At 37.3% G+C, this 23,736-nt stretch overlaps 3 protein-coding genes across 5 annotated transcripts; 1 reads left to right on the top strand and 2 right to left on the bottom strand.

The window, feature by feature from the left end:
• Window positions 1-917: 917 nt before the first annotated feature.
• Window positions 918-7,222, top strand: LOC104217747 (ATPase 8, plasma membrane-type). The gene is made up of 15 exons (XM_009768056.2): window positions 918-1,238; window positions 1,921-2,040; window positions 2,288-2,386; window positions 2,480-2,617; window positions 2,928-3,242; window positions 3,353-3,679; window positions 3,783-3,902; window positions 3,993-4,115; window positions 4,196-4,300; window positions 4,395-4,704; window positions 4,791-5,305; window positions 5,389-5,562; window positions 5,765-5,947; window positions 6,041-6,219; window positions 6,811-7,222. Exons 1-15 carry the CDS (start codon window positions 1,188-1,190, stop codon window positions 6,905-6,907), a joined length of 2,856 nt encoding a protein of 951 aa, XP_009766358.1. The 5' UTR covers window positions 918-1,187; the 3' UTR covers window positions 6,908-7,222.
• A 981-nt stretch (window positions 7,223-8,203) lies between these two features.
• LOC104217748 (uncharacterized) lies at window positions 8,204-13,920 on the bottom strand. Of its 3 annotated transcripts, none has more exons than XM_009768060.2 (9): window positions 13,733-13,920; window positions 13,576-13,633; window positions 12,680-12,788; window positions 12,393-12,528; window positions 11,773-11,824; window positions 11,541-11,687; window positions 11,335-11,446; window positions 10,465-10,591; window positions 8,204-9,223 (listed from the first exon to the last, which is right to left on the bottom strand). In XM_009768060.2, the coding sequence occupies exons 1-9, from the start codon at window positions 13,879-13,881 to the stop codon at window positions 8,764-8,766; spliced, it is 1,350 nt and encodes a 449-aa protein (XP_009766362.1). In that variant the 5' UTR covers window positions 13,882-13,920; the 3' UTR covers window positions 8,204-8,763. The 3 variants fall into 3 exon arrangements, with proteins under 3 accessions (XP_009766362.1, XP_009766360.2, XP_070018666.1); XM_009768058.2 differs by having other exon boundaries at window positions 13,509-13,633; window positions 13,733-13,774; XM_070162565.1 differs by having other exon boundaries at window positions 13,529-13,633; window positions 13,733-13,768.
• Window positions 13,921-15,006: 1,086 nt separating this feature from the next.
• Window positions 15,007-21,480, bottom strand: LOC104217749 (DNA replication licensing factor MCM5). Its single transcript, XM_009768061.2, has 18 exons — window positions 21,104-21,480; window positions 19,662-19,805; window positions 19,379-19,558; window positions 19,196-19,294; window positions 18,961-19,097; window positions 18,745-18,850; window positions 18,214-18,348; window positions 18,064-18,141; window positions 17,782-17,886; window positions 17,591-17,682; window positions 17,375-17,507; window positions 17,182-17,277; window positions 16,668-16,759; window positions 16,486-16,576; window positions 16,211-16,320; window positions 15,862-15,991; window positions 15,665-15,766; window positions 15,007-15,470 (listed from the first exon to the last, which is right to left on the bottom strand). The coding sequence occupies exons 1-18, from the start codon at window positions 21,404-21,406 to the stop codon at window positions 15,387-15,389; spliced, it is 2,217 nt and encodes a 738-aa protein (XP_009766363.1). The 5' UTR covers window positions 21,407-21,480; the 3' UTR covers window positions 15,007-15,386.
• Between the last annotated feature and the right edge of the window lie 2,256 nt (window positions 21,481-23,736).

Here is a 23,736-nt window from a genome sequence, read left to right on the forward strand (position 1 = left end):
CAAACCTCCGTTCTACAGGCGGGCTCCTGACTTCGACTTGAAATTGTAACAACCTCCGTTCTAACAGGCGGACTCCTGACTTCAACCACAACTTGAAAATATAACAACCTCCATTCTACATGCGGGCTCCTGACTTCATCAACTTCAAATATAACAAACTTTGTTCTACAGGCGGGCTCCTGACTTCATCAACTTCAAATATAACAACCTTTGTTCTACAGGCGGGCTCCTGACTTCAACAACTTCTTAAAATGTAACACCTCCGTTCTTCAGGCGAGCTCCTGACTTTAACAACTTTAAAAGATAATACGGCCTCCATTCTCCAGCGAGCTCCTGACTTCAAATGGAAAAGATATAACCATTCAAGTGTCCAGGAACTTCCAAATATTGATAGCCATATGTTGGTAGTGTAAAAGATTTTTTTACTCTACCATGTCATCTAAAAAATAATTACCAATAATAGTTCATAATAAGTAAAATTAGTAACATGAAAAATATGATAAAAATACATGTTAAAACGTATTAAAATCATTGATAGTATAAAAAGTTCTTTACATTATAGTTGTATATGAATAAATCCAAATTAAAAACAAGTATTTTCCCTTTCTTCTATGTATTATCAATAGCAGACCAAAAATAATTTATAAAATAATATAGTAGTTATTTGTAGTGGAATAAATTGAGTCAAACTTTTCCAACGAAAATTGTTGTAAGGCGAGTCAAATTTTCCAAAAAAATAGTACAAAAAAAGAGCAAAAAAAGAAATTGTTGTATGGTGATCCAACTTTTAAGGGAGAAAAGGAAATCAGACATTCAAAGAATAATTGAATGGTGTCTCCTTTTTTATAGACATAAATTATATGGTTGTATATAAATGAATGGTAGAGGTTTCAAATAAGCAAACATTAATAATTCTCTCTCTTTCAACACCCGAGCCTTATAAATACTTAAGGGGATTGAAAGAGGGAGTAGAAACAGGCGTTTTGTGTATTTGGAGATTCCAAGAAAAGTGAAAAAGTAAAATAAACAAAAAAAAATAAGGGGAGAGACAGAGCAATTCTGCAAATAAGTCTCTCTCCATTTATTTTTTATTAACAAGAAAGATTTTTAGTCTTTCTTGTTTTTTCTCATGTGGTGAAAAAAATACTAATTTTCCTTCTCTTGGTTCCTCTTATTAAATTATCATCATGGCGTCTAATTTATCATTAGAAGATATTAAAAATGAGCAAGTTGACCTTGTAAGTTACTTCTCTAATTCTCCTCATCTCTTTTTTCCCCTTGTATATTTTTCATTTTCTTGATTTTTTTTTACTCGAAATACTTTGCATTAGGAGCAAAAGCTAATTCAGTTTCTAGAGTTAGTGAGTTTAAAATGAATTTGATCGTATATGTATTATATTTTAATTTTTTTTGCATAATTAAATACTTACATAGTTCGAGTCAAAAGCAATAAATTTAGTTAAACTGGCTCTAATAATATGCATGTCACGTAGACCACATATTATACATGCACAAACACTTACCTAGGGAAATAGTATGCATTAGGGGGCATGTCACGTAGACCATATATTATATGTTGCGGATACCATGCATTAGGGAGCATGTTACATAAACCATATATTGTACGTCGCGGACATCATGCATTGGGGGCATGTCACGCAGGCCGTATATACGTCGCGGACACCATGCATTAGGGGACATGTCACGTAGATCGTATAATGTCACGTAGACCATATATTATATGTAGCGGACATCATACATTATGGGGCATGTCACGCATGCCGTATATTATACGTCGCGGACACTTATAATAATAGTGTAAAGATTTTTTATATTATTAGTGTAATTTTAATTTGTTATCACAGATTAGTTATTTTTAATTAAGCAGTTGAAAATAATATATTGAATGAATGTGTGTAGGAAAACATTCCGGTGGAGGAAGTGTTTCAGCAGCTAAAATGTAGCAAAGAAGGATTATCATCTGAAGAGGGCAAAACAAGGCTCCAAATATTTGGCCCCAACAAACTTGAAGAGAAAAAGGTAGTTTTTTTTTTGTTCATTAATAATCTTCACATTCTACGGGTAGTCTCGTGCACTAAGCTTCCCCGCTACATGCGGGCTCTGGGAAAGGGCTGGACCACAAGAGTCTATTGTATGCAGCCTTACCCTGCATGTTTGCAAGAGACTATTTCCACGGCTCGAACCGTGACATCCTGCATCTTCATATTCTAATTTGTTTATATCTTGAATTTGAGCAATAATAATAACCTATGTTTATTTATTGTAGGAGAACAAGTTTCTCACATTCTTGGGGTTTATGTGGAATCCTCTCTCATGGGTTATGGAATCAGCTGCTATTATGGCCATTGCTTTGGCCAATGGAGGAGTAATTACGTTATTAACTTATATACTTAGTTTTTATATTAAGAAGATTTATTAGTGCATAATTGGTAATGGAGAAATCTTGAAACAAATGCAGGGCAAGGCACCGGATTGGCCAGATTTCGTTGGTATCACTGTATTGCTCGTAATCAACTCTACTATCAGTTTTATTGAGGAAAATAATGCAGGAAATGCTGCAGCTGCCCTTATGGCTAATCTTGCTCCCAAAACTAAGGTATCCCATAATTCATTTTTACGAGCAGATATAAGATTTAGACTTAATGAGTTCAATGTTTATGTTTTCATCGCTGAACTCACTGGACTTTTGCAACAATGGCTTCAAGATTTAATATTTGTTGATATTTTTAATGATTTTCGCGTATATATCTATGATCCGTGTGAGATACGCTGGTTCAATGCTAAGAATCTTAAAGATTGAACCTATAGAGTTAGATTCTGGATCCGCCTCTGATCCTCTATTGATTTCTCAATGTGCTATGATGATATTGATCTTAATCTTTGAAAAATATGTGGCTTAATTCCAGATTTTGAGAGATGGAAAATGGTCAGAGGAGGATGCCTCAATCTTGGTACCAGGTGATCTTATTAGTATCAAGTTGGGAGATATCGTCCCAGCCGATGCTCGTCTTCTTGAGGGTGATCCCCTCAAGATTGATCAGGCTGCACTCACTGGTGAGTCCTTACCAGTGACAAAGTTCCCTGGTGCTGAGGTTTTCTCTGGTTCCACTGTCAAGCAAGGAGAAATCGAGGCAGTAGTCATCGCTACTGGTGTTCACACCTTCTTTGGAAAGGCTGCTCATCTTGTTGATAGCACAAACCAAGTTGGTCATTTCCAAAAGGTAAAATAAAATAACTAATGGTTTGTGATCTGAAGTTAAAGATTCACTTAATTCTTGAGAAAAAGATTGTGATTTGGGATTCTGAACTTTGGCTGGATTTTGATGATCAGGTGTTGACTGCCATTGGTAACTTCTGTATCTGCTCCATTGCTGTGGGAATGGTGATTGAGATTGTGGTTATGTACCCGATTCAGAGGCGTAAATATAGAGATGGAATTGACAACTTGCTTGTGTTGCTTATCGGAGGTATCCCAATTGCCATGCCAACAGTCTTGTCTGTGACAATGGCTATTGGATCTCATAGGCTTGCACAACAAGGTGCCATTACAAAGAGGATGACTGCTATTGAGGAAATGGCTGGTATGGATGTTCTTTGCAGTGACAAGACCGGTACCCTCACCCTCAACAAGCTCACCGTTGACAAAAATTTGATTGAGGTTGGTAATCAGGACAACGTTGTACCTCTTTTCGTGATTATTATGGTTATATTTGAGGAAATATGAAGGCGAAAACGTTATCAATGGTTGTTGGTGGTTGTAGGTTTTCCCTAAAGATGCGGACAAGGATACCGTCATGTTACTTGCTGCTAGGGCTTCTAGGGTTGAAAACCAGGATGCTATCGATGCTTGCATCGTTAACATGTTGGGCGATCCCAAGGAGGTAATATATTTTATCATGGTGATATTAGTAGTTTTTTCACTATTCCAAGAAATTGTAAAATGGCATTATATGCTTCTTGTAACTTTGCAGGCAAGAGCAGGCATCCAAGAAGTTCATTTCTTACCTTTCAATCCGGTTGAAAAGCGCACAGCAATTACATATATTGATGACAAAGGAAACTGGCACAGGGCTAGCAAAGGAGCTCCTGAGCAAGTACGATAGTGTTTCTATATTTGCCTTCATTTCATGTATTTCCAGTGTTCGGCATCTCATCTGTCGTTACCCTTTCCCAGATTATTGAACTTTGTGAGCTCAAAGGAGATATCAGGAAGAAGTCCTTAGATATCATCGACAGCTATGCCAACCGTGGTCTTCGTTCCTTGGCTGTGGCTAGACAGGTAAACTAACATACTGTTAGATAACTCTGTTTGTATAAGTGCGTCATATTATTGATTGTCGTTAACTAAGCATGAATATGTGATATTTATGCAGACTGTACCAGAGAAGAGCAAGGAAAGCGATGGTTCACCTTGGGAATTCGTTGGCCTTCTGCCCCTTTTTGATCCTCCAAGGCATGACAGTGCTGAAACAATCCGCAAAGCTCTTGATCTTGGTGTTAATGTTAAGATGATCACTGGTGACCAGCTCGCCATCGGTAAGGAAACTGCCCGTAGGCTTGGCATGGGAACCAACATGTATCCTTCTTCAGCTCTTCTTGGAGAGCACAAAGATGCAGCCATTGCTTCAATTCCTGTCGATGAGCTCATTGAAAAGGCAGATGGTTTTGCCGGAGTCTTCCCAGGTAAATATTAGTAGTAATATCATTGAACTACAATATAGAAAAGTTTAGGCAAAAGAACTAACATAAAAAGGTTTGATTTTGTGTAGAGCATAAATATGAGATTGTGAAGAAGCTCCAAGAAAGAAACCATATCTGCGGTATGACAGGAGATGGAGTGAACGACGCACCAGCACTAAAGAAGGCAGACATTGGTATAGCTGTGGATGATGCAACAGACGCTGCCAGGAGCGCATCTGATATCGTCTTGACTGAACCAGGTCTTAGTGTTATCGTGAGTGCTGTGTTGACGAGCAGAGCCATCTTCCAGAGGATGAAGAACTACACCATCTATGCAGTTTCCATCACAATCCGTGTTGTTATGGGATTCATGCTCATTGCCCTTATCTGGAAGTTTGACTTCTCGCCATTCATGGTCCTTATCATTGCCATACTCAATGATGGAACTATCATGACCATCTCTAAGGACAGGGTGAAACCATCTCCATTGCCCGATTCGTGGAAACTCAAAGAAATCTTTGCCACTGGTGTTGTCCTCGGAACCTACCAAGCGATCATGACTGTTGTGTTCTTCTACCTTGCAGCTGACACTGATTTCTTCTCTGTATGTTATTCTCCCCCTAAACTTAAACAAAAAATGAAAACATAACATGAAATAAACTAACAAATGTTATCATATATGTGCAGGAAAACTTCCATGTTAGATCAATCAGAAACTCTCCAACTGAGCTTACAGCTGCACTATACCTTCAAGTGAGCATTATTAGTCAAGCTCTCATCTTTGTGACCAGATCAAGAAGTTGGTCATTCGTTGAACGCCCTGGCCTTATGCTTGTCGGTGCTTTCTTTGCCGCTCAATTGGTAAGGATCTTGAAAAATGAATTACTTGACTTGGTTTTCAATGTGTTGTTCTATCGGAAACAACCTCTCTACCTTCTCGAAGGTAGGGGTAAGGTCTACGTACACCCCCCGACTCTACATTATGGGATTACAGTGGGTTTGTTGTTGTTGGTTTTCAATATGTGGCTACCTGAAATTCATAATTTTCTCCCATTTTTTCCAGGTTGCTACCGTGCTCGCTGTATATGCAAACTGGGAATTTGCCAGGATCAAGGGAGTTGGTTGGGGATGGGCAGCAGTTATCTGGATCTACACAATTATTACCTATATCCCTCTTGATATTCTTAAATTCATCATCCGTTTCGCTTTAAGTGGAAGGGCATGGGATTCAATGATCCAGAACAAGGTAAAAGCAAGCACACAAATTGCCATAACATGAACATTTTACATTGAATTCTATTCTTGACTAATTAGTAATATCATTTCTTGAATATATCAGACTGCCTTCACAACCAAGAAAGACTATGGAAGGGGTGAAAGGGAAGCACAATGGGCTTTAGCTCAACGTACACTTCACGGTCTGCAGACACCTGAAAACACTGGCCTATTCAATGACAAGAACTACAGGGAACTATCCGAGATTGCTGAGCAGGCTAAACGTCGTGCTGAAGTTGCAAGGTATATGAACAATATCATAGATGTTATAGTAAAAAGGGCAGCCTATTGCACAAAGCGTTCTGCATTCACGCAACGTCCAGGGAAGGGTCTCACCCCAAGAGGGTGATGTAGGCAGCCTAATGCAAGTATTAGTGGCTGATTCCAAGGCTTGAACCCTTGACCTATAGGTCACACGGAGACAACTTGACCGTTGCTCCAAGGGCAGCCCAGTGCACAAAGCATCCCACATTCACGAAGGGTCCAGGGAAGAGCCGCACCCCCAAAAGGGTGTGATGTAGGCAGCCTAATGCAAGCATTAGTGGCTGATTACATGGCTCGAACCCGTGATCTATAGGTCACACGGAGACAACTTGACCGTTGCTCCAAGGACAGCCTGGTGCACAAAGCATCCCACATTCACGAAGGGCCACACCCAAAGAGGTGTGATGTAGGCAGCCTAATACAAGTAGTAGTGGCTGATTCCACGGCTCGAACCAGAGACATATACAGAGACAACTTGATTGTCGCTCCAAGAACCGATAGATGTTAAATTACTATGATAAATTGTTTTGAGTGCCACAATCTATACTTACAAGAACTATGTTATTGCAGGTTGAGAGAGCTACACACTCTAAAGGGACATGTTGAATCAGTGGTCAAGCTAAAGGGACTAGATATTGAAACCATCCAACAACACTATACTGTCTAAAGAAGCTGCAAATCAAATCAACTTTCATTTTTTCCCATATAAGGAAGGACATTTTTCAGCTGGCACTATGTTGGATGAGGATATTGTTTGGTTGAAGAACAAGGGCTAGCTGTGTATTTAAAAAAAATCTTGAGTATTGATAGTTATCTATAGAAGAAAATAAAAAATAAAAAATTGTAAGTAGTAGTTACTTTTTATCTTTATTGTTATTTATCCTATCTATACAATGTATGTTATCTATACAATGTATGTTATTTTATTTGGTTAGAACAAATCTCTGTCTCCACAATTTTTTGAATTACTTTTTGTTGCAAATGGAGTTCCTCTATAGCAATGTTGCTTTTTTTTTTTTTTTTTTTTGTGTGTGTGTGGCTGCAAACCAATTAATGAGAGGTGATGGAGATAAAGGGAGTAGATTGACAAGAAAAGCAATGAAAAAACATGTGGTTAGGTATAAGTAGTAGGATTGAAAATGATAATGTAATAATGTAGTTTGTAAGGTTATTGTGAATACTAATATAGAAATAACCTACTTATAATAATACTATTTATAGCTTCAATGTGCATGTTGTCATGCATAATTTTGCTTTTTTTTTCAACTAAACAAACAAGGAAATACAGCAAAGAGAAGTGAGAGGGGAAGAATTTCTTTTAAAAAAGAAAGAAAGTAGAACAAAATAAAGATGAATATTATAAATAAATCTTGCAAAGAAAATTAAAGAAGCTTGCAATTTTTGGCCTCGCTGTCTCATAACCATCTCTTTTAACATAACCTTTCCTTTATGCTTCCCGCTTTCTTCCTATGGTTACTATTAGAACACAAGCCAAGGAATTCAAAACCACAACACAGGCACCCCTTATTTACTAGTTTTCTCGGGCGCCCTTTTATTCAATATCCGTCATGTTAATAATAAAGGCTTTAGAAAGAATACGGGCTTTGCTTCGGGATTTCCAGGTGTTAGAACTCTTTTATCTTCGCCAAAAAAAAAAGAGAAAAAGATTAATTAACCAATCAACTCCACCTTGATCCCAAATTATTTGAAGCAAGTTAATAAAAGCAATAATTTTGGTTCCAAGGCTTTCTAAGAAATAATAGACATCCATTTGTTTTCAATTCACAAAATTGTGTTTAAACTCTATTATTCCTAGGTAGTATCAAACTTTATTTAGGGTGAAGCACTCATAGTTGACATGTAATATAGATCAAAACATTCTCTCTTATATGACTAATATACTGCTGATCTTCAAATATAAAAATAAAAACTTCTGTTTTTACTTGCTAAAAAGCCCTCTGACTAAGACATAAATACTACACTACATCATTATTAAAAGTTCTAAGCTTTAGTTACATCTTTTGTGCTTTTGCACAATACAATAACAACTACGCCTCAATTCCAAGCAAGTTAGATGTGACTAACAAGGATTACAAAACCAGAAACAAAACCAGATATGCTTTTGCACCATATAAAACATAAAGTAATTAGCTTTCTCTATTCTCTTAGCCACCCAACAACCTACCATTACATTAATACACATTTACATTAAAAAATTTGTTGTTACAATAAAGCAAGACTATCATTTCCCACTAGAAAGGAAGTGAACTTGTTGGAGAGACCATTAGCCACAACAACTATTACACCTCAATTTCAAATAAGTTTCTGGTCAACTATATGATTTCTCACCATCCATATCGCTTCATTAAGCACGTCCATTAAGAACTACTACAATGCTTCAATCCCAAGCAAGTTTGGGGTCGGCTACATGAATCATCACTGTCCTTGTCGCTCCATTTAAGCCTATTCTGGTCCAATATTATTTAATAAAATAATAATGAGGACATTTGGCAATCTCTTCTCCTACTGCTTCACTCGATGCTTCCATGATGTTAGTTCAGAGGGTATCAAGTCTTCATTACATGAAAGAACAGCCCGTGCCATTAGTTTTCCAAGCCAAGCATGGTAGAACAAACCTCTAGAACCAAGCCCTGTAAATAGCCAGTATTTACACTCTCTCGGGCCGCCAATGAATTCATCTACACAACCCAAGAGTGGAAGTGATCCTTCTGCAGTGAGTGGTGGCATTGCCCTTAGCCCTGCACATGCTCCTGTTACGGTCCAATCTTTTATTGCTGGATATACAGCAGATGCCTTTGGCAGTAACTCTTCAAGAGCTTTATAAGCTTCTTCTTCTGGGACATGCCTGGAATAATTCCTCGATTTCCATTCCCACGTTGACCCCAAATACAACGTTCGAGGTCCTTGGACAGCAAGCCATGCATCTGAAAGGATGGAAGGACTGTCGTCTGAATAATCCTCTCTGAAATTTATCATGCAGAAATACTTCTAATAAGTTGCATGTTGGAGGCAATGGACGTTAAAAAAGTTTGAACCAAGAATTATGTGCCTTAAATACTAAAAATAAAAGAGAAAAAGAAAGGACACATCAAAAAGGTTTTTTGGAGAAAGACGGAGGATGGTTGGAACATTATAATAGGTTGAAGATTGATCTAGGCTTGAGCCCAAGTCCCTCATGTTAGAAATCAAAGCAAAATAACTCTCAGTCCTCCCAAAAAATGCAGATTACTGTGTATTTTCTTATCTAGAAAGAATAATAAAGGGACACAAGGAGCTGGAATAGCTTCACGTAGAAAGTCCGAGTCAGCTGAATTTCACCCACTTGGCAGTTTTAGCTATGGATTACCTTTTTGGGGTTGTAATAGTCTGTTTTTTTTGATCGGTGGGATAATAGTCTAAATTGTGTCCATGCTTTTGAGACAACAACAACAACGACCCAGTATAATCCCACAAGTGGGGTCTGGGGAGGGTAATATGTACGCAGACCTTACCCCTACCCCGGAGGGTAGAGACAACAACAACACATGCTTTTGAGAAACCCTTGTAAATCACTATTTGACAGTCGTTGCTCTATGGAATGAAATACAGGGTTCACGAAAATGGGGAAGTAAGTAAAATTAGCCTATCACAATCATGGAGGCTAATTGTACAGCAAAGTCTAATGTACACTAAAGAGAGGCTAATGTAAATCATATCAAGATATTTAAAGATAGGATATTTCAGTATTATCCATAAAAATGTCACTTCATTTCCAAAGAATATATTCATGATACATGGGAAAACTACATAAGTTATTCAATATCATATTTTTTTGTAATATTTAGCAAATCATAAAAAATGAGGGAATCCGATCGACACTGTAGATATATTCATGTAAGAGATGCTATAAAGATATTAAGACACCCCCAAGTTCCCATACTAAGACCAAAGGAGATTGCATGTAAATGGACACATTAGTCGAATTGAGGATATTTAAACAATGATGTGCATCATTGAGCAAAGTGTGTATTCCAAAATTATCAATGTTAAGAACAATTTACCATATTTGAAAACAAAAGAAAAACAACAATTGCGCCTCAATCCCAAACAAGCTGGAGTCGGCTATATGAATCATCACTTCTTTCTTTAAGCTCAGTGTCATATCAAATTGAAAAAGAAAAAGAGAGAGAAATTCTGCTTGATATGGGAGTTACAGACATGTACCTGATGTGATCAGGGAGCTGCAGGTGAGCAATAACACCTCTACACGTCCTCAATGGAAGCCTTCCGGAGAACTCAGGCAGAAAAGCTGCACTAGCACCTAGACATACGATCACTGCGTCATATTCACCTGAAAAGAATATGATGATCACTAGAATTTTGACAAGATCACAAAACAAAAAAGTTCACCTAAAGTAATTGATCATTCTACCATCATACTCACCAGACAAGAACATGCTAATCACCAGAATTAGACAGGACCACAAAAAAATAAATCACCTAAATAACTGGTCAGTTTGCTTTAACCACTAGCGCATTCTGCCTAAAGAAAACCTATGATAGGTCAAAAATCCAACTCCGACCTAGACTAGACCCTACACAAGATAAAGGTGCTCATTGAGAAGTCTAAGTCTTAACAATACCTTTGAGGAGTACAAAGAGAAGCAGCAAAGTTAATTCCCTGAATTGTTTAGGAAGCAAGGGAAGTGGATGATAATGCAACATTCCCAGTTAGCTTACATAACCCCTTCACATTGAACAAAAGAGAAGAAATTTAATTAATTTTTACCCATTCTGTTGTATGAAGCAACAGTTAAGTTGTGTCCGTGTGACCTATAGGTCACGGGGTTCGAGCTGTGGAAGCAGCCATTAAAGCTTACATTAGGGTAAGTTGTCTACATCACACCCCTATGTGTTGTGCACCGGGCTGCCCCTTTTTTCTGTTGTATGAAGCAACTAGCAAGTAAATAGCTCATCTAGAGAGTGGAGGTTGCAAGCTCTTAAATTTATTTTCAACAGGATATTTCTTTTTTAGAAAAGAAAAAAAAAATTAAAGGTGAAATCCAAGGAAGCTAAGGCGATTCAATAAAATACCTGCTAATTCTAGAAGATTATGAACCGATTTCTTGTGCAAATATAATTCTCTATATGAAATGTCCGAACTGCACTTGGATTCCACAAAAGTTTTGCAGGCTAAATAGAGAGCCTGAAAGATATTCAAAAGTAAAAAGACCTTAATGAAATAAAGGAACAGAGACAAGTTCAGAGTTCTATAGTCATCAGGACTTCTCCCTCCAGACCTCAAGATAATTCTGAGGATGAACATTCACAGCTTCACGCATATGGAATGCCAAGTCCAGAGGCACACACAAACCGGGTACAAGCTTCTGCGCAGCATCCTTGTGAATCGACTCTATTCTGCAGCTGGCAATGCAGTTTTGAGTATTCTAGTCAAGGACAAGAAGACACATTCCCACAATCATGAAGTTACATATAAGTTTCTTGTTCCATGTAAAAATTTGATGTACTCACATCATTCATCACGTCCATATTCTTCACAGAGAGCGCTGGTCTCACGATTCCACTGTTAGTCATCACAAATCAATTTGTTTAGACAGTAAAAAGATGGATACAAACATAATACAAGCATAATGAAGGAACAAAAGATGCTGCAGTTAAAGCATCCGTCTGCCTAAAGTGTAGAACTGTACATGTTAGTTTTTCAACTTATGGTAGTGAAAATATTTAAAGAAAGAAAAGGTTCACTTATATGCTCAGCTAAACTGCTGCAGTTCAATCACGGCTACATAGTAAATTGGCAGATAATACTAAGTACAAACTACACTAACGAGGGATGTGTTAATGGAATATGCCACATGTGATACTAAAGACAAATTGGATTTCGCAAGGGAAGTGAGTAAAAACAGGATGCAACAGAGAATACCTTCCCCTTTCTTTTACTTTACTTGTTGGAAGCAAAATTATTTAGACTTACCTTTTTTCCAGTCAGTTATTTAAACTGAAACGCTTACCATCAAAGAAAAAGGTATCACCATTTTTTAAAAAGAATTCTAATTCACTTCCATTTATACCCAAAAGCATATATTAAGGCATCTTAGCAACTTATGTATAACATGATTTACACTACTAACCTTCTCCTGACTATAAAGTCACCTTCTTTTGCTACAGTTTCCGGCTTTCCCATGTCTAAAGATCGAGCATCTTCAGCAATATTTAGAAGCTTTAAACTTTCTTTCCAGCATTCTTCTCCTCGCCACAGAAGCTTAACTGCAAATTTTGAGTTGGGATTATTTCAAAAAAATAACTTCTTTTTTCTTTACGCGATCAAAATGCTGAGACAGTGTAAGGAACTAATTTGAAGGAAGAACCCTGAAGCCCAAGTGAGTTGTCTCTTCCTATTAAAAGAGTTCACATCCACCTTTGGGAGAGTAGGGATGAAGGAGTCCACCAGACATTCCAGATGCACCTCCACCAATGCCAACTTCATCATATATGTCTATGCGTAAATTCAATTCCTCACTACTTTGCTGCAAAACATAAATTAAAAGATGCAGGTTGTATTTAGTTGCCTATAACAATTGAACTAAAAAGAAAAAAGAAGCTTCCATGAGTAACTTAGCATTAAAACTTATAGGTATAAAACTAACTTGTCAATGGATTGAAGTTATATACGCTGACAGTATAAAGATTTACTAGACAGTCAGCGTATTTTATCCAGTGTTGCAGGCTACTTATATATTTAACATTAAATACTCGGGTATATATATATATATATATATATATCGAGGTGCTAGCTGATATTTACTTTGAATTCGATAATTTTTGCAACAACACTTTGACATACTTATTTATATTATTATTATGAGAATCAATCCTACTATTTCTGGTTCTCCAGTTTCCACGATTGAAAAAAAAACCTGGGGTGTGTCGTCCAAATCATCCATCCGGTACTAGATGTAGCCTTTCCCGGGGCAAGATGCCTAAAAATTTTATAACGCTATGCTAGTTCAAGGTCGACATAGTGTTGGTTTTATGCAAGTGTACCACTGCAAAGATTCTTTTTTACAGGTTGCTTACCTTTTCTCTCAGGTTATTAACCCACTTATTATATACAATTACATGTAATCAGCTAACCTCACCTAATACCACAAGAAAAATTCTTTACTGTGTATACAACTTAAACCCTTTGCAAAATCCAATTCTATCAAGAGGATTAACAGAAAAATTTGAACTCTACTACGACATACTGCATAGGCAAGAAATGTACGTAAAGACAAAGTGGTGGGGCGCGCGCGCGGGGGGGGGGGGTGTTACTTGCAACAAATGCCAAGCAACAGACAACCCAGCAAATCCAGCACCAAGAACTGCATATCTGAATAATAGAATCCAAACAAAACACCAATTCAGAAAAAAATAATAAAAGATTAAAAGGCAGTGTAATGTACAGTTCTACATTAGCTTAGTATCTAACCTGAGGGGTCTTTGTGAAACAGCAGAATAGCAACGGACAGAGAAGAAGGAAGAAGATGAAGACACAATTTTGGGAGAAGAATGAAAAAGGCCAAAACTAGTTGATAATTTCATAGAAAATACAGCTGGATTTTGGATTATAAGCGCCATTGTTAACCTCTAGTAGAGGTATTTGGTAATAGTGTCTTGTTGCAGGTAGCTAAGGTTTAAGAAAACCCGTTAACCCGAATTTGTATTTCAGCATATCGGGTTATGAAAACGGATAATTCATTTATAGCCTGTTTGGCCAAACTTTTTTTTGGCTAAAAGTGCTTCTTTTTTTTTTTTGCCAAAAGCATTTTTGGCAAAAAATTGAGGTGTTTGGCCAAGCTTTTGGAAGGAAAAAAAGTGGTTTTGATGAGAAGCACTTTTGGAGAAGCAAAAAAGTAGATTCCCTCCAAAAGCACTTTTTGAGAAACACTTTTGAGAAAAAATACACTTAAAAGCAGTTTTTTAAAGCTTGGCCAAACACTAATTACTACTCAGAAGTGCTTTGCAAACTAATTAGCCAAACACAAACTGCTTCTCACCAAAAGTACTTTTGAGAAAAGCACTTTTGAAAAAAAGCAATTATCAAAATAAGCTGATTTTTGCAGCTTGGCCAAACGCGCTATTAAGCTCCTTGAGGTTTCTAAAGATTTTGAAATATACACCTAGGCTTTGGATTTTTTGATATATTCCTCACGTTGGCTTGGAAATGGCTTGATGCATACTTAATCCCCCTAACTTTTACAAATATATTTGCACGCACCTTTTCTTGACAAATTACTACATCATCCGCCTCAAGTTGCAAGATTTTCACATATTTTTATATTTAAAAATAATTTAATTTTAAATTTTTTATTTTATTCATTTTACCTCACATATTTTTATATTTAAAAATAATTTAATTTTAAATTTTTTATTTTATTCATTTTACCTTAGTGACAAGCTTTTATAGCTACATAGATTATAGCTAAAGATCTCTTTGAATGTGAAATGATAACTTTGTTCAATGTCTTTGAATCTTCCATATCCACATAAGAATCCATATCAAGTTACCATATATTCAAACAATAAATGAAATATAACCATAGTTCTCATATTTTTTCACGTTGTTTCACATTGTGAAATATTGAGCTCTAACTTCCAAATCACAGAACATTTGCGCATTTGATACTAAAAATCTTCTCAATTTTTAGAATGTAATCTTGATGCCACGATACAAATTGTTGATAATTGGTTGTAAAGAGCAAATTTGGCACTAAAACATTTGATGCTTAAGTTTAAAGTTTACATGATAACCAAATTACATAAATATCCACTTCCAAATGCTGTTAATATTGCAGATAGTGCAGAATTCTTTAGCATACTGGTGCAGTCACACAGATAAATTACATTAGATGGCTCAAACTCAAACCATTTGGATGTGCATCCCTACCCTTGAACACTGAAGTTATCAGTAGACTAATGCACTGAGGTGTTGGGAGGTGATATCCCAACACTAACTCTGAAAATTATATATTTCTGCTTGATTTGCTGAAGGCATCAGTGATTTGATGACCAGCTGACTGGGGATAGTGTCCTTGTGATGTGAACTTGCTGAAAGTGCTTTAGAAGGCTAAAGTAGTACATCATTAGGCTTTTCGGACTATGATTCTCCGTTCTCGTTTGTACTCCACTTCATCCCTTTGATGCATAATTATCAGCGCTCTCCTTACCTGACAATTTTTTAGCACTTGCATCAATACAAGGTGGCCTAAGAATATAGTTCTTAGATAAATTTAGGAGGTTTCTACTGGCTTACTATCAAGAAAGTCAATCAGATAGCACCAGAAATTCAAATAAATGGAGAAACTAGGTGAATATATGATGGCTAAATGGTATATAAGTGAAGCAGTGGAAGGACACTTACAATTGATTCATTCATGCCCATTCTAGTCAGTTCATCAATTAGCCGTCTCTCTGATATATGGCTACCAATACCCATTCTTCTCTTAATTTGGGCTTCTGCTTGCTATTCATCGAGGAGAAAAAAGTATCTTCGTCAAAACGGTGACTAGAAGGACATATAACTGGAATATAAGAGTATTGATTGGCCAAGAGTCAAACCTTTATCTCTTGCGCCATCTCAGGAGTAAGATTTATATGTTGATTGATTCCAGATCGTGCTGCATCCATTGTGGAATTTTGGAAGAGCCTAATTGCTTCCGTGACGTGATTCTCATTTGCAATTTGGGCGCTAAAAATCATGATAAGAAAGAGGTAGATTATTGATCAAAGAACTGTTTATATAGGCAAATCTTATAAAAGGATAAAGAAAACAGTGAAAAGAAACATGGAAAAAGGGAGATTTCCTAAACAGTCTTAAATTGCATAGTCAATAGCAGGATGATTCAAGTCCCTGAAGCTTGATCCTATGCAAGAGACGAAGAAACTACTTATAATTGTGGTTACTTACAGTCTCATTCTTGCAAGAGCTTCACTCAACCTCACTATAGCCTCTAGTTGCCGCACAGTAATTGGTATTGCTGCTGCCTCCCCATTATCATTTGATTGCCGCCTCATTTGCTGCAGCAGATAACAGAAGAAGCAAATATCATTGATTGCCGCCTCATTTTCAGTCTCAGTATTTGAAATTTCTTGATACATCCCATAAGCACTTTTTCAGTAAATATGTCCTAATTATTTGGTGATCCAGCAGACTGAGCATCAGAAGCCCAATTATGTAATTACCTGCCTAATTTTGACATAACTCTCTTGTAACATTGAGGCTGCAGCGGGTGATAGTCGTGGATGGCAATTGGTCCGACAATATTGTATATACCTGCACGAGGAACTCAATTGCTTCAGCATCCAGACCTTGAAAATTACAACAATAGTGTAGTGCTTAACTTAAAGCCAGGTTAGAAACCAACCTCTTCAACCAATTATACTCCTTAGAAGTTCTAGTGTCATCCCTAGATGCCTCAGCCGATGCATGGACCTTGATGATATGGCTAGCAATACTCTGTAGTGAAAAAAATACTCAGTAAGTGGAAGCACAAACTTAAGGAAATATATATCTTCTTTAGATGACATAGAAATTTCATTGCTAGCATCAAGTACACACAAGAAGATAGTACAAGGATAATACAATTGAGCTCACAAGGATATGTTGAAAATTAATTACCCATTTATTTGCGTATTCATGCCCAGCATACTAAGCATACTATCTAGGTGCCTAGTAGCTAGATTAAAATGAAGTCTGTACTAAACAAATTTTCATTTCACCCACAGACTTGGGAGAGAGAATTTTCTCTTACCTTGTCCTGACTACCCATTTATTTGAATATTCATGCCCAGTATACTAAGCATACTACCTAGATGCCTAGTAGCTATATTAAAATGAAGTCTGTACCACACAACTTGGGAGAGAGAATTTTTTCTTACCTTGTCCTGACTGAACATCCTAATGTCTTTCACAATGAATATCAAATCGAATCTTGAAAGAATTGTTGTCTGCAAGTCAATGTTATCTTGTGCAGTCTGCAATGCAAATAGCACATCAACTCTTGTTCTATTGCCAACACAAGCTGCAGAAAATTGTAAAAACATTAAAACAATTGAAAGGAATTATATTGACCTTGAGATCATCATAGCGTCCAGATGGAGGATTAGCCGCTGCAAGCACGGAGGTTCTTGAATTAAGGACTGTTGTTATTCCTGCCTTAGCAATGGAAATTGTTTGCTGCTCCATAGCTTCATGAATAGCAACCCTAGGTCACCAGTAAGAAGCTCTTTAGAAGCCCTCATGGGAGAATAGAGTAGACAAGAGTATGATGTTCTAACTAAAATCTACCTATCTTCTGCCCTCATTTTGTCAAACTCATCTATACAGACAACTCCTCCATCTGCCAAGACCATGGCTCCTCCTTCTAGGTAAAATTCGCGCTGAATTGTTTCATAAAGAAACTCATCATTTCAAGATATATTGAAAATGAAACATTTATCTGAGATGGCTTCTAGACTAGGGAAAATATGGAAACTTACAGAGCTATTATCCCTGATGACAGAAGCTGTGAGACCAGCAGCTGAAGATCCTTTGCCAGAAGTGTATACGGCTACTGGGGCGGTCTTTTCCACAAATTTTAGAAACTAAAAGGTAAAAATAAAATAATTCAGACTCTCATTTGCATTGGAAATAAAAACTAGGATGAGTAACAAAAGAAAAACTTTTGAACCAAATACCAACTTAAATGGCTCCCTCGTGAAGATGAAATTTCATATTAACAGCAAACTGCCACCATTGTATTCAGTGAAAGTAAAACTGACCTGTGATTTAGCAGTTGAGGGATCCCCCAAGAGCAATACATTGATATCACCTCTTAATCTTACACCATCGGGCAAGAACTGCACAAATAGAGTTAGAAATAAACCAATAAAAAACAAAGAGCATTTAATATTGAAAGCAAAATGACATACCTTCCTTGACCCTCCAAATAAAAGGCATGCTACAGCTTTCTTTACATCAACATGCCCAAATATTGAGGGAGCAATCTTTGAGCATATCTTTTCATAAGCATCCTTATCGGATGCAAATTTCTGAAATTCTTCTTTCTGCAAAAAGGAAGGCCATGAGAACTGATACATACAGGAAAATCCAAACAGAGTAAAACAAAGACCAAATTGAAAACTAATGCTGTCCAAACAGTACAGGAACGTCATCGGCGTACTATTAGCAAACTGTTATATCCTCTAACTGCAAAGCATATTCATTTGCTACAAAGAGGTAACCCCCCCCCCCCAAGTACATAGCTTGATCGACATTACTTAGTCTTCCCCATCCTTTCTCCACTCTATGTTCATGCTTCTTTGCGTGTTTTTCCACTGCAACTTGTGGAGATATGTTGGTGGAGACAATTATCTGTATGCAGTCAACTCACTTGAAAGCATGCTGCTAACTGTATTTCAAATCTCTCAATTAACACATTCTATTGATAATTCAGAAACTACCTCATCTACTGTGAAGTTGGCTGACCCTCGAGAATTGGCCTCATTCGTTTCATCCATTCCAACAACTCTAATATAAGGCTGCCTAACAGCAACAGCTCCTTTGTGACTGCATCCCAGTTCAGAACATAGAACCCGGAAGTTAAAAGAAGATCTGATAACAAAGAGACAACACTACAAAAAAAATTAAAGTTCATTTATCACTTGGTAGACTCTTACGATGTTGATGAATTTGAAGCCTGAAAAATACTGTAGATCCCCATTATAGTCAGCCTTGTACCAGGCACTATTGTTTGAACAAGATGGCGATCTATAGACAGAAGCATATTTCTTGGAAGCTCTCCCGTAGGGACATCCTACAATTACCCCAACAGAAAACACAAATAAAATGAGAATATGATCATAAAGAAAGCCAGCAGTCAAGCTTCTATTCTGGAACTAAATGTTCCCTCACCTCAGGGTTTTCCTGCAATTTGAGCGTCTGCTGGTCAACATACTTACTTTTATCTGGAACCACTACCCATGGATCAATAGGACATGGGTCTTCCCCCACCTGGAAAAAATCCTACCATTAGAATGTCATCCAAATTACAACCTCAAATAAAGACTTTCAAATTATTATTTTATTCCATCAAACCTGAGGAACATGATCACAAGAACGTGGTACTATAGCTCCTCCAAGCCCTGGGCGACATGGAACGATCTTCACATTTTTGCAGTTCTTACATAGCAAGGTTACATAAGTTGCTTTTGCCTTAGTCCTTGATGCAGCAATAACGATCCCAGATACCTTGACCAGCTTTGATATACATTGTGCCTAAACAAGACAAATAGGATTATAAAATAGGGGGATAAGTAGATCAATTAGAGCAAAACTTAAGATAATAAAGAAAATGAAAAAGTTCAAACAGAAAACTAACCCCAAGGGAACGCATTGACATTGGATCCTGCTCTGACCTTAAGAGTATTTGTACTTCACCAATCTCCGGCTCCTCCATTTCTCCACTCTCACCAGCTACCCTCGATCTCAAACTAGCCAGAACTTCAGCTGCTGCAGTTTCAAACTAGATAACCCCGAGACCATCCAGTAGAGGACACAAGAAAACCAAGTGTTATTCAGTAGTAGGTTCTTAAAAGCTTCCACATTAAAGAAACTACAGTATTTCATGCAATTGAAGACAATGATGCACTATCTAAAACACACTGATCTTAAGTGTACTTTTCACTTACAAAAAGGCGTATTAGTTCAACAGTGAATAAAGGACACACCCACTACCTTCGGTTGTAACAAAATACACACAAAAACTATGCCTAAATCCCAAACTAGTTGATGTTGAACAGTATATGCCCGCTTCTACAACTATTCCATAACCCAAAAATGCAACTACAGGGACATCCCGTAAAATACATATACATTTACCTTTTTGAAAATTCAAATTTGTTTAGAAACTCAACCCATTTGGTAAGCATGGAGTAAATCAGGCTATAACATACATCAGTACAACAACCATCATTCATTCATTCATTTGCCTCACCAAACATAACCCTAACTATATAAACCTCAAATGCAGAAAGCTATATACACAAACTTCAATAACATGAGCCATAATTTGCATCAACCGTATTGTTTTACCTAATCAACGCAATCTTAATCCATCGTAATCATTCATTCCAGCAAATCCGGATATAATTTCAAGACAAAAAAACATGTTACAACTAAGCAGAGCCTTGTGTTTTTAGTAAACAGTTGCTACTCCCTATACAACTACAAAAAATCAAGCATTCTAATTGGATTAAATTAATATCAAATGGATCCTTTATGCGTCAACCATTGATGATAAACAACTACAAGTTCAATTCTCTAGTAAGCTCTATAGTTCATCAATCACAAATTCACATCCACATATGGCTAACAATGCCAAGAAATGTAATTAGTGCATATTTAATATTTGTATATCTTTTGTAGATTTCTTAACACATATCTAGGATCTCCAAAGCTACTACGTTCAGCAAAAGCTTTACCTCACCTTTGTACATCCACCCTTGTCAAACAATCATAGTCCAACATAACCATACATTTCAACAAATCCAAATATAATTACAAACCAAAAAAAGAAGAAAAACTAAATATCAAGGGATCCTTTATCAGTCATTTATTGAATGATAACTAACTACCAAAAAACGTTAGGTGAGATATTTCTATTTGCTTAACCATTTTTTAGCAGAGTATAAATACAAGTGACGTGATATACGGATTTAAATAACGGAAAGCCCTCTATTAAGATCTCAAGTGCATCAGCCATAAATTCACATCCACCTACGGCCAAAAACACAGAGAAAGGTAATTAAATCAGTTTCATACCAGAGGGAGATAATCAGCAGGGTTCTGACGGAGGAGTTCGGGTAGGGTTTGGTCTCGCTCGTACGAAAGGAGGTCTGAAAGGTTAATAATTAGGTGAGTTTGGTTCTCGAGAAGTGCTTCTCTGTAAGGGAATACATTAGGTTGAGTTTTGTCGGAGAAGTTTCGTATGAACTCCTTGAATTTCCGGAGGATGACGTGGCGGCTCGCCCCTCCATTTTCATTATCTCCGGTTGCTCCGCCGCCGCCATGTGGAAACTGAGCTTGGTCGCTGTAGTATACTGCTCCTTCGTCCCAGCCTGACATCTCTCTTTCTCTCTCTAAAAATTCTCTCTGTATTCACTCACTTTAAGTTTCAGATCTCTCTCTTTGTGGCTTCAGCTTCCGACTCGGCCGAGGGTTTTTAGAGGGAGTATGATTTTGGCGGGAACCAATTGGCGGGAAAATATGCACGTGAGTAGTGCGTGCATTTGGGAGAGGGGGGCTCCACCTTACAACTTTAAAATGCATAAAGACCCATTCAACTTGTCCTATAAAGTCATTTACACACCTAAACTTTACGGGTGTCCTAACACCCAACTATTGTTTAAAGAACTGTATTTATTTACTCCCTCCTACGGCTTGACCCAACTATAATAACTTCCGTGGAAAACACGCACTTTTATTATGAAGCCACGTAATTAAATCCTTCCGTAAATAAACATAAACATAATATATTACACAGTCACTCATTAACCCATTAACTCCCTCAGTGAAAAATTCCCAAATTGAAGAACCCTATTACCCCACCCTCAAAGATTCGATTAGCCTCTCCAAAAACAATTTGCCTGACCAAAATCGAAGGGACCTGTTGCAAAATCCTTCGATTTCGTTGTTGTTGGTGCTTTCCGTTTGTTCTTAATTGTTTCATTTGACGATTTGGTTGAAGACCCGTTCGAAGTTAAAGGTCTCTGAAGAATCAAGTGCAAACGTTATCTTTGTTTTAGTTTGGAGGTAAACACATCAACCCTAGCCTTTTCTATCATCAACCCTAAATGTTATCTCTGTTTTAGTTTGTTTAATATCATCTGTATCTAGGGTTTTGAACTTGCTTCAAATTTCTTCACTGTAATGTTTTCAATGTAAAATCGAGGAACAGAAATACAATTTTTAAGGTGTAATAATAACCAATATTCAGTTTTTTCTTGTTGCATGTGTGAGCACGTGATTTTTGCTTCACGAAAACTACTCCAAAAGAAATCAAAAAATAAAACAAAATTTTCTTGGTGTACAATTTTTAGGATTTGCGTGGCATTTTTGGATAATTATTTGTGTTTTTATCTGTGAATGTTTATCCTTTTTTAATTAATTAAAATACAAAAACAAAAATATGTTGCATGCATATTTAGGATTTGATTGTGCATTTAGGAACTAATCGAACCATAATTTGGTTTTAAAAGAAGAAAATCACAAAATATGCATTTAGTCTATTTTATGTCATTTAAAGTGTGCCATCGTGTGATTTTATTTTAATTAAATGTTTTAACTTGTGTGCTAATTGTTGTTAAGAGTTAATTAATATTTTGTAGTTTAATGTTGGTTTTACAATTTATTTTTGGAATTTTTGTTAATTATTAATTAAAAGAAGAAAATGAAAAGAGTTGAAAATATAAGGCAAATCGGATTTGGGCAAAAATATTAGACCAAAAATTAGGCCCAAACATTCAAAAGACCCGGTCCATTTCAGCCAGTCCCGCAGAAGACTCGAACGACGTCGTTTCTGAGTCTCAAATCTGGGCCGTTGATTTGTTTCAATCAAACGGTCTAGTTCAGCCCCTGCATAATTGAAACGACGTTGTTTTAGGTGATCAGATCTGAGCCGTTCATCTATCTTGATTCAACGGCCTCAAGGCCTCCTCTATACCCGACCCATTTTCACCAAAAGGTCGGCCCAATTTCGTATAGAGACCAAACGGCGTCGTGCCATTAAATGAAACGATCCAGGTCGTCGATCGTGCTTGATCGAACGGTCAGGATCAAACAACCCCGCCCCTATATAAACTAAACCTCCTACCCCAGCCCCCTAACTAAACACCCCCCTCGTCTTCCTGTTCATCGTCTCAACTCAGAGACTGAACCAAACACCCCTCACCGAAACCCTAGCCGCCATGACACCCCACCGCCTAAAACCCGGCGGCAACAACGCCGCCGGTCACCAAATCAACACCATAAGACCATCAGACCACCCTCGTTCCAAAGATGTTAACCATCTGGCTCGAATCTTCCTGAAACTCCTCGAATCTTCATTTGAAGATTTGAGCCAAACATGAACCTACCCCAATCCACTCCAAATTCATACCAGGCAACCCCCAGACCTCCCTCATACCGTAAATGACTTTGGTTCCGTTCAAATCTGCCTAGAAACGTTCGAACCCTAAATCGAAAACCAAGAACCCTAGAAATTCCAAATCATGGAATCTGTCCAAATTAAGTGAGGATTTGGGGTCTAATCGACCTTAATCGAAGTGTTCTCAGTTGAGAACACTTCGACTAAGGTCTGTTCGACCTCAAAGTGTCCGAGTCCGAGTTCGAGCCTAGGTCCGTATAGTTCTGATGTTCTGAGGTATTTTTCTTTTTCCCTTGTTCTGTGTTCATGT

This window comes from Nicotiana sylvestris, chromosome 11 (genome assembly GCF_000393655.2).
Source record: "Nicotiana sylvestris chromosome 11, ASM39365v2, whole genome shotgun sequence".
Taxonomy (NCBI): Eukaryota; Viridiplantae; Streptophyta; class Magnoliopsida; order Solanales; family Solanaceae; genus Nicotiana; species Nicotiana sylvestris.

Bases quoted from the DNA above. Each gene is read 5' to 3' on its own strand.
- LOC104217747 (XM_009768056.2), top strand. From the start codon at position 1,188: ATGGCGTCTAATTTATCATTAGAAGATATTAAAAATGAGCAAGTTGAC. The intron at 3,243-3,352 runs GTAAAATAAAAT...TTTGATGATCAG, and splicing joins AAGTTGGTCATTTCCAAAAG to GTGTTGACTGCCATTGGTAA. The intron at 4,301-4,394 runs GTAAACTAACAT...ATATTTATGCAG, and splicing joins CCTTGGCTGTGGCTAGACAG to ACTGTACCAGAGAAGAGCAA.
- LOC104217748 (XM_009768060.2), bottom strand. From the start codon at position 13,881: ATGGCGCTTATAATCCAAAATCCAGCTGTATTTTCTATGAAATTATCA. The intron at 10,592-11,334 runs GTATTTTATTGA...TATTCTTTTCAG, and splicing joins TAATCTTCTAGAATTAGCAG to GTGAATATGACGCAGTGATC. The intron at 9,224-10,464 runs GTACATGTCTGT...GATAAATTTCAG, and splicing joins CAGCTCCCTGATCACATCAG to AGAGGATTATTCAGACGACA.
- LOC104217749 (XM_009768061.2), bottom strand. From the start codon at position 21,406: ATGTCAGGCTGGGACGAAGGAGCAGTATACTACAGCGACCAAGCTCAG. The intron at 17,508-17,590 runs GTAGATTTTAGT...CTGGTGACCTAG, and splicing joins AAAATGAGGGCAGAAGATAG to GGTTGCTATTCATGAAGCTA. The intron at 15,767-15,861 runs GTTTGACTCTTG...CTCGATGAATAG, and splicing joins AGATGGCGCAAGAGATAAAG to CAAGCAGAAGCCCAAATTAA.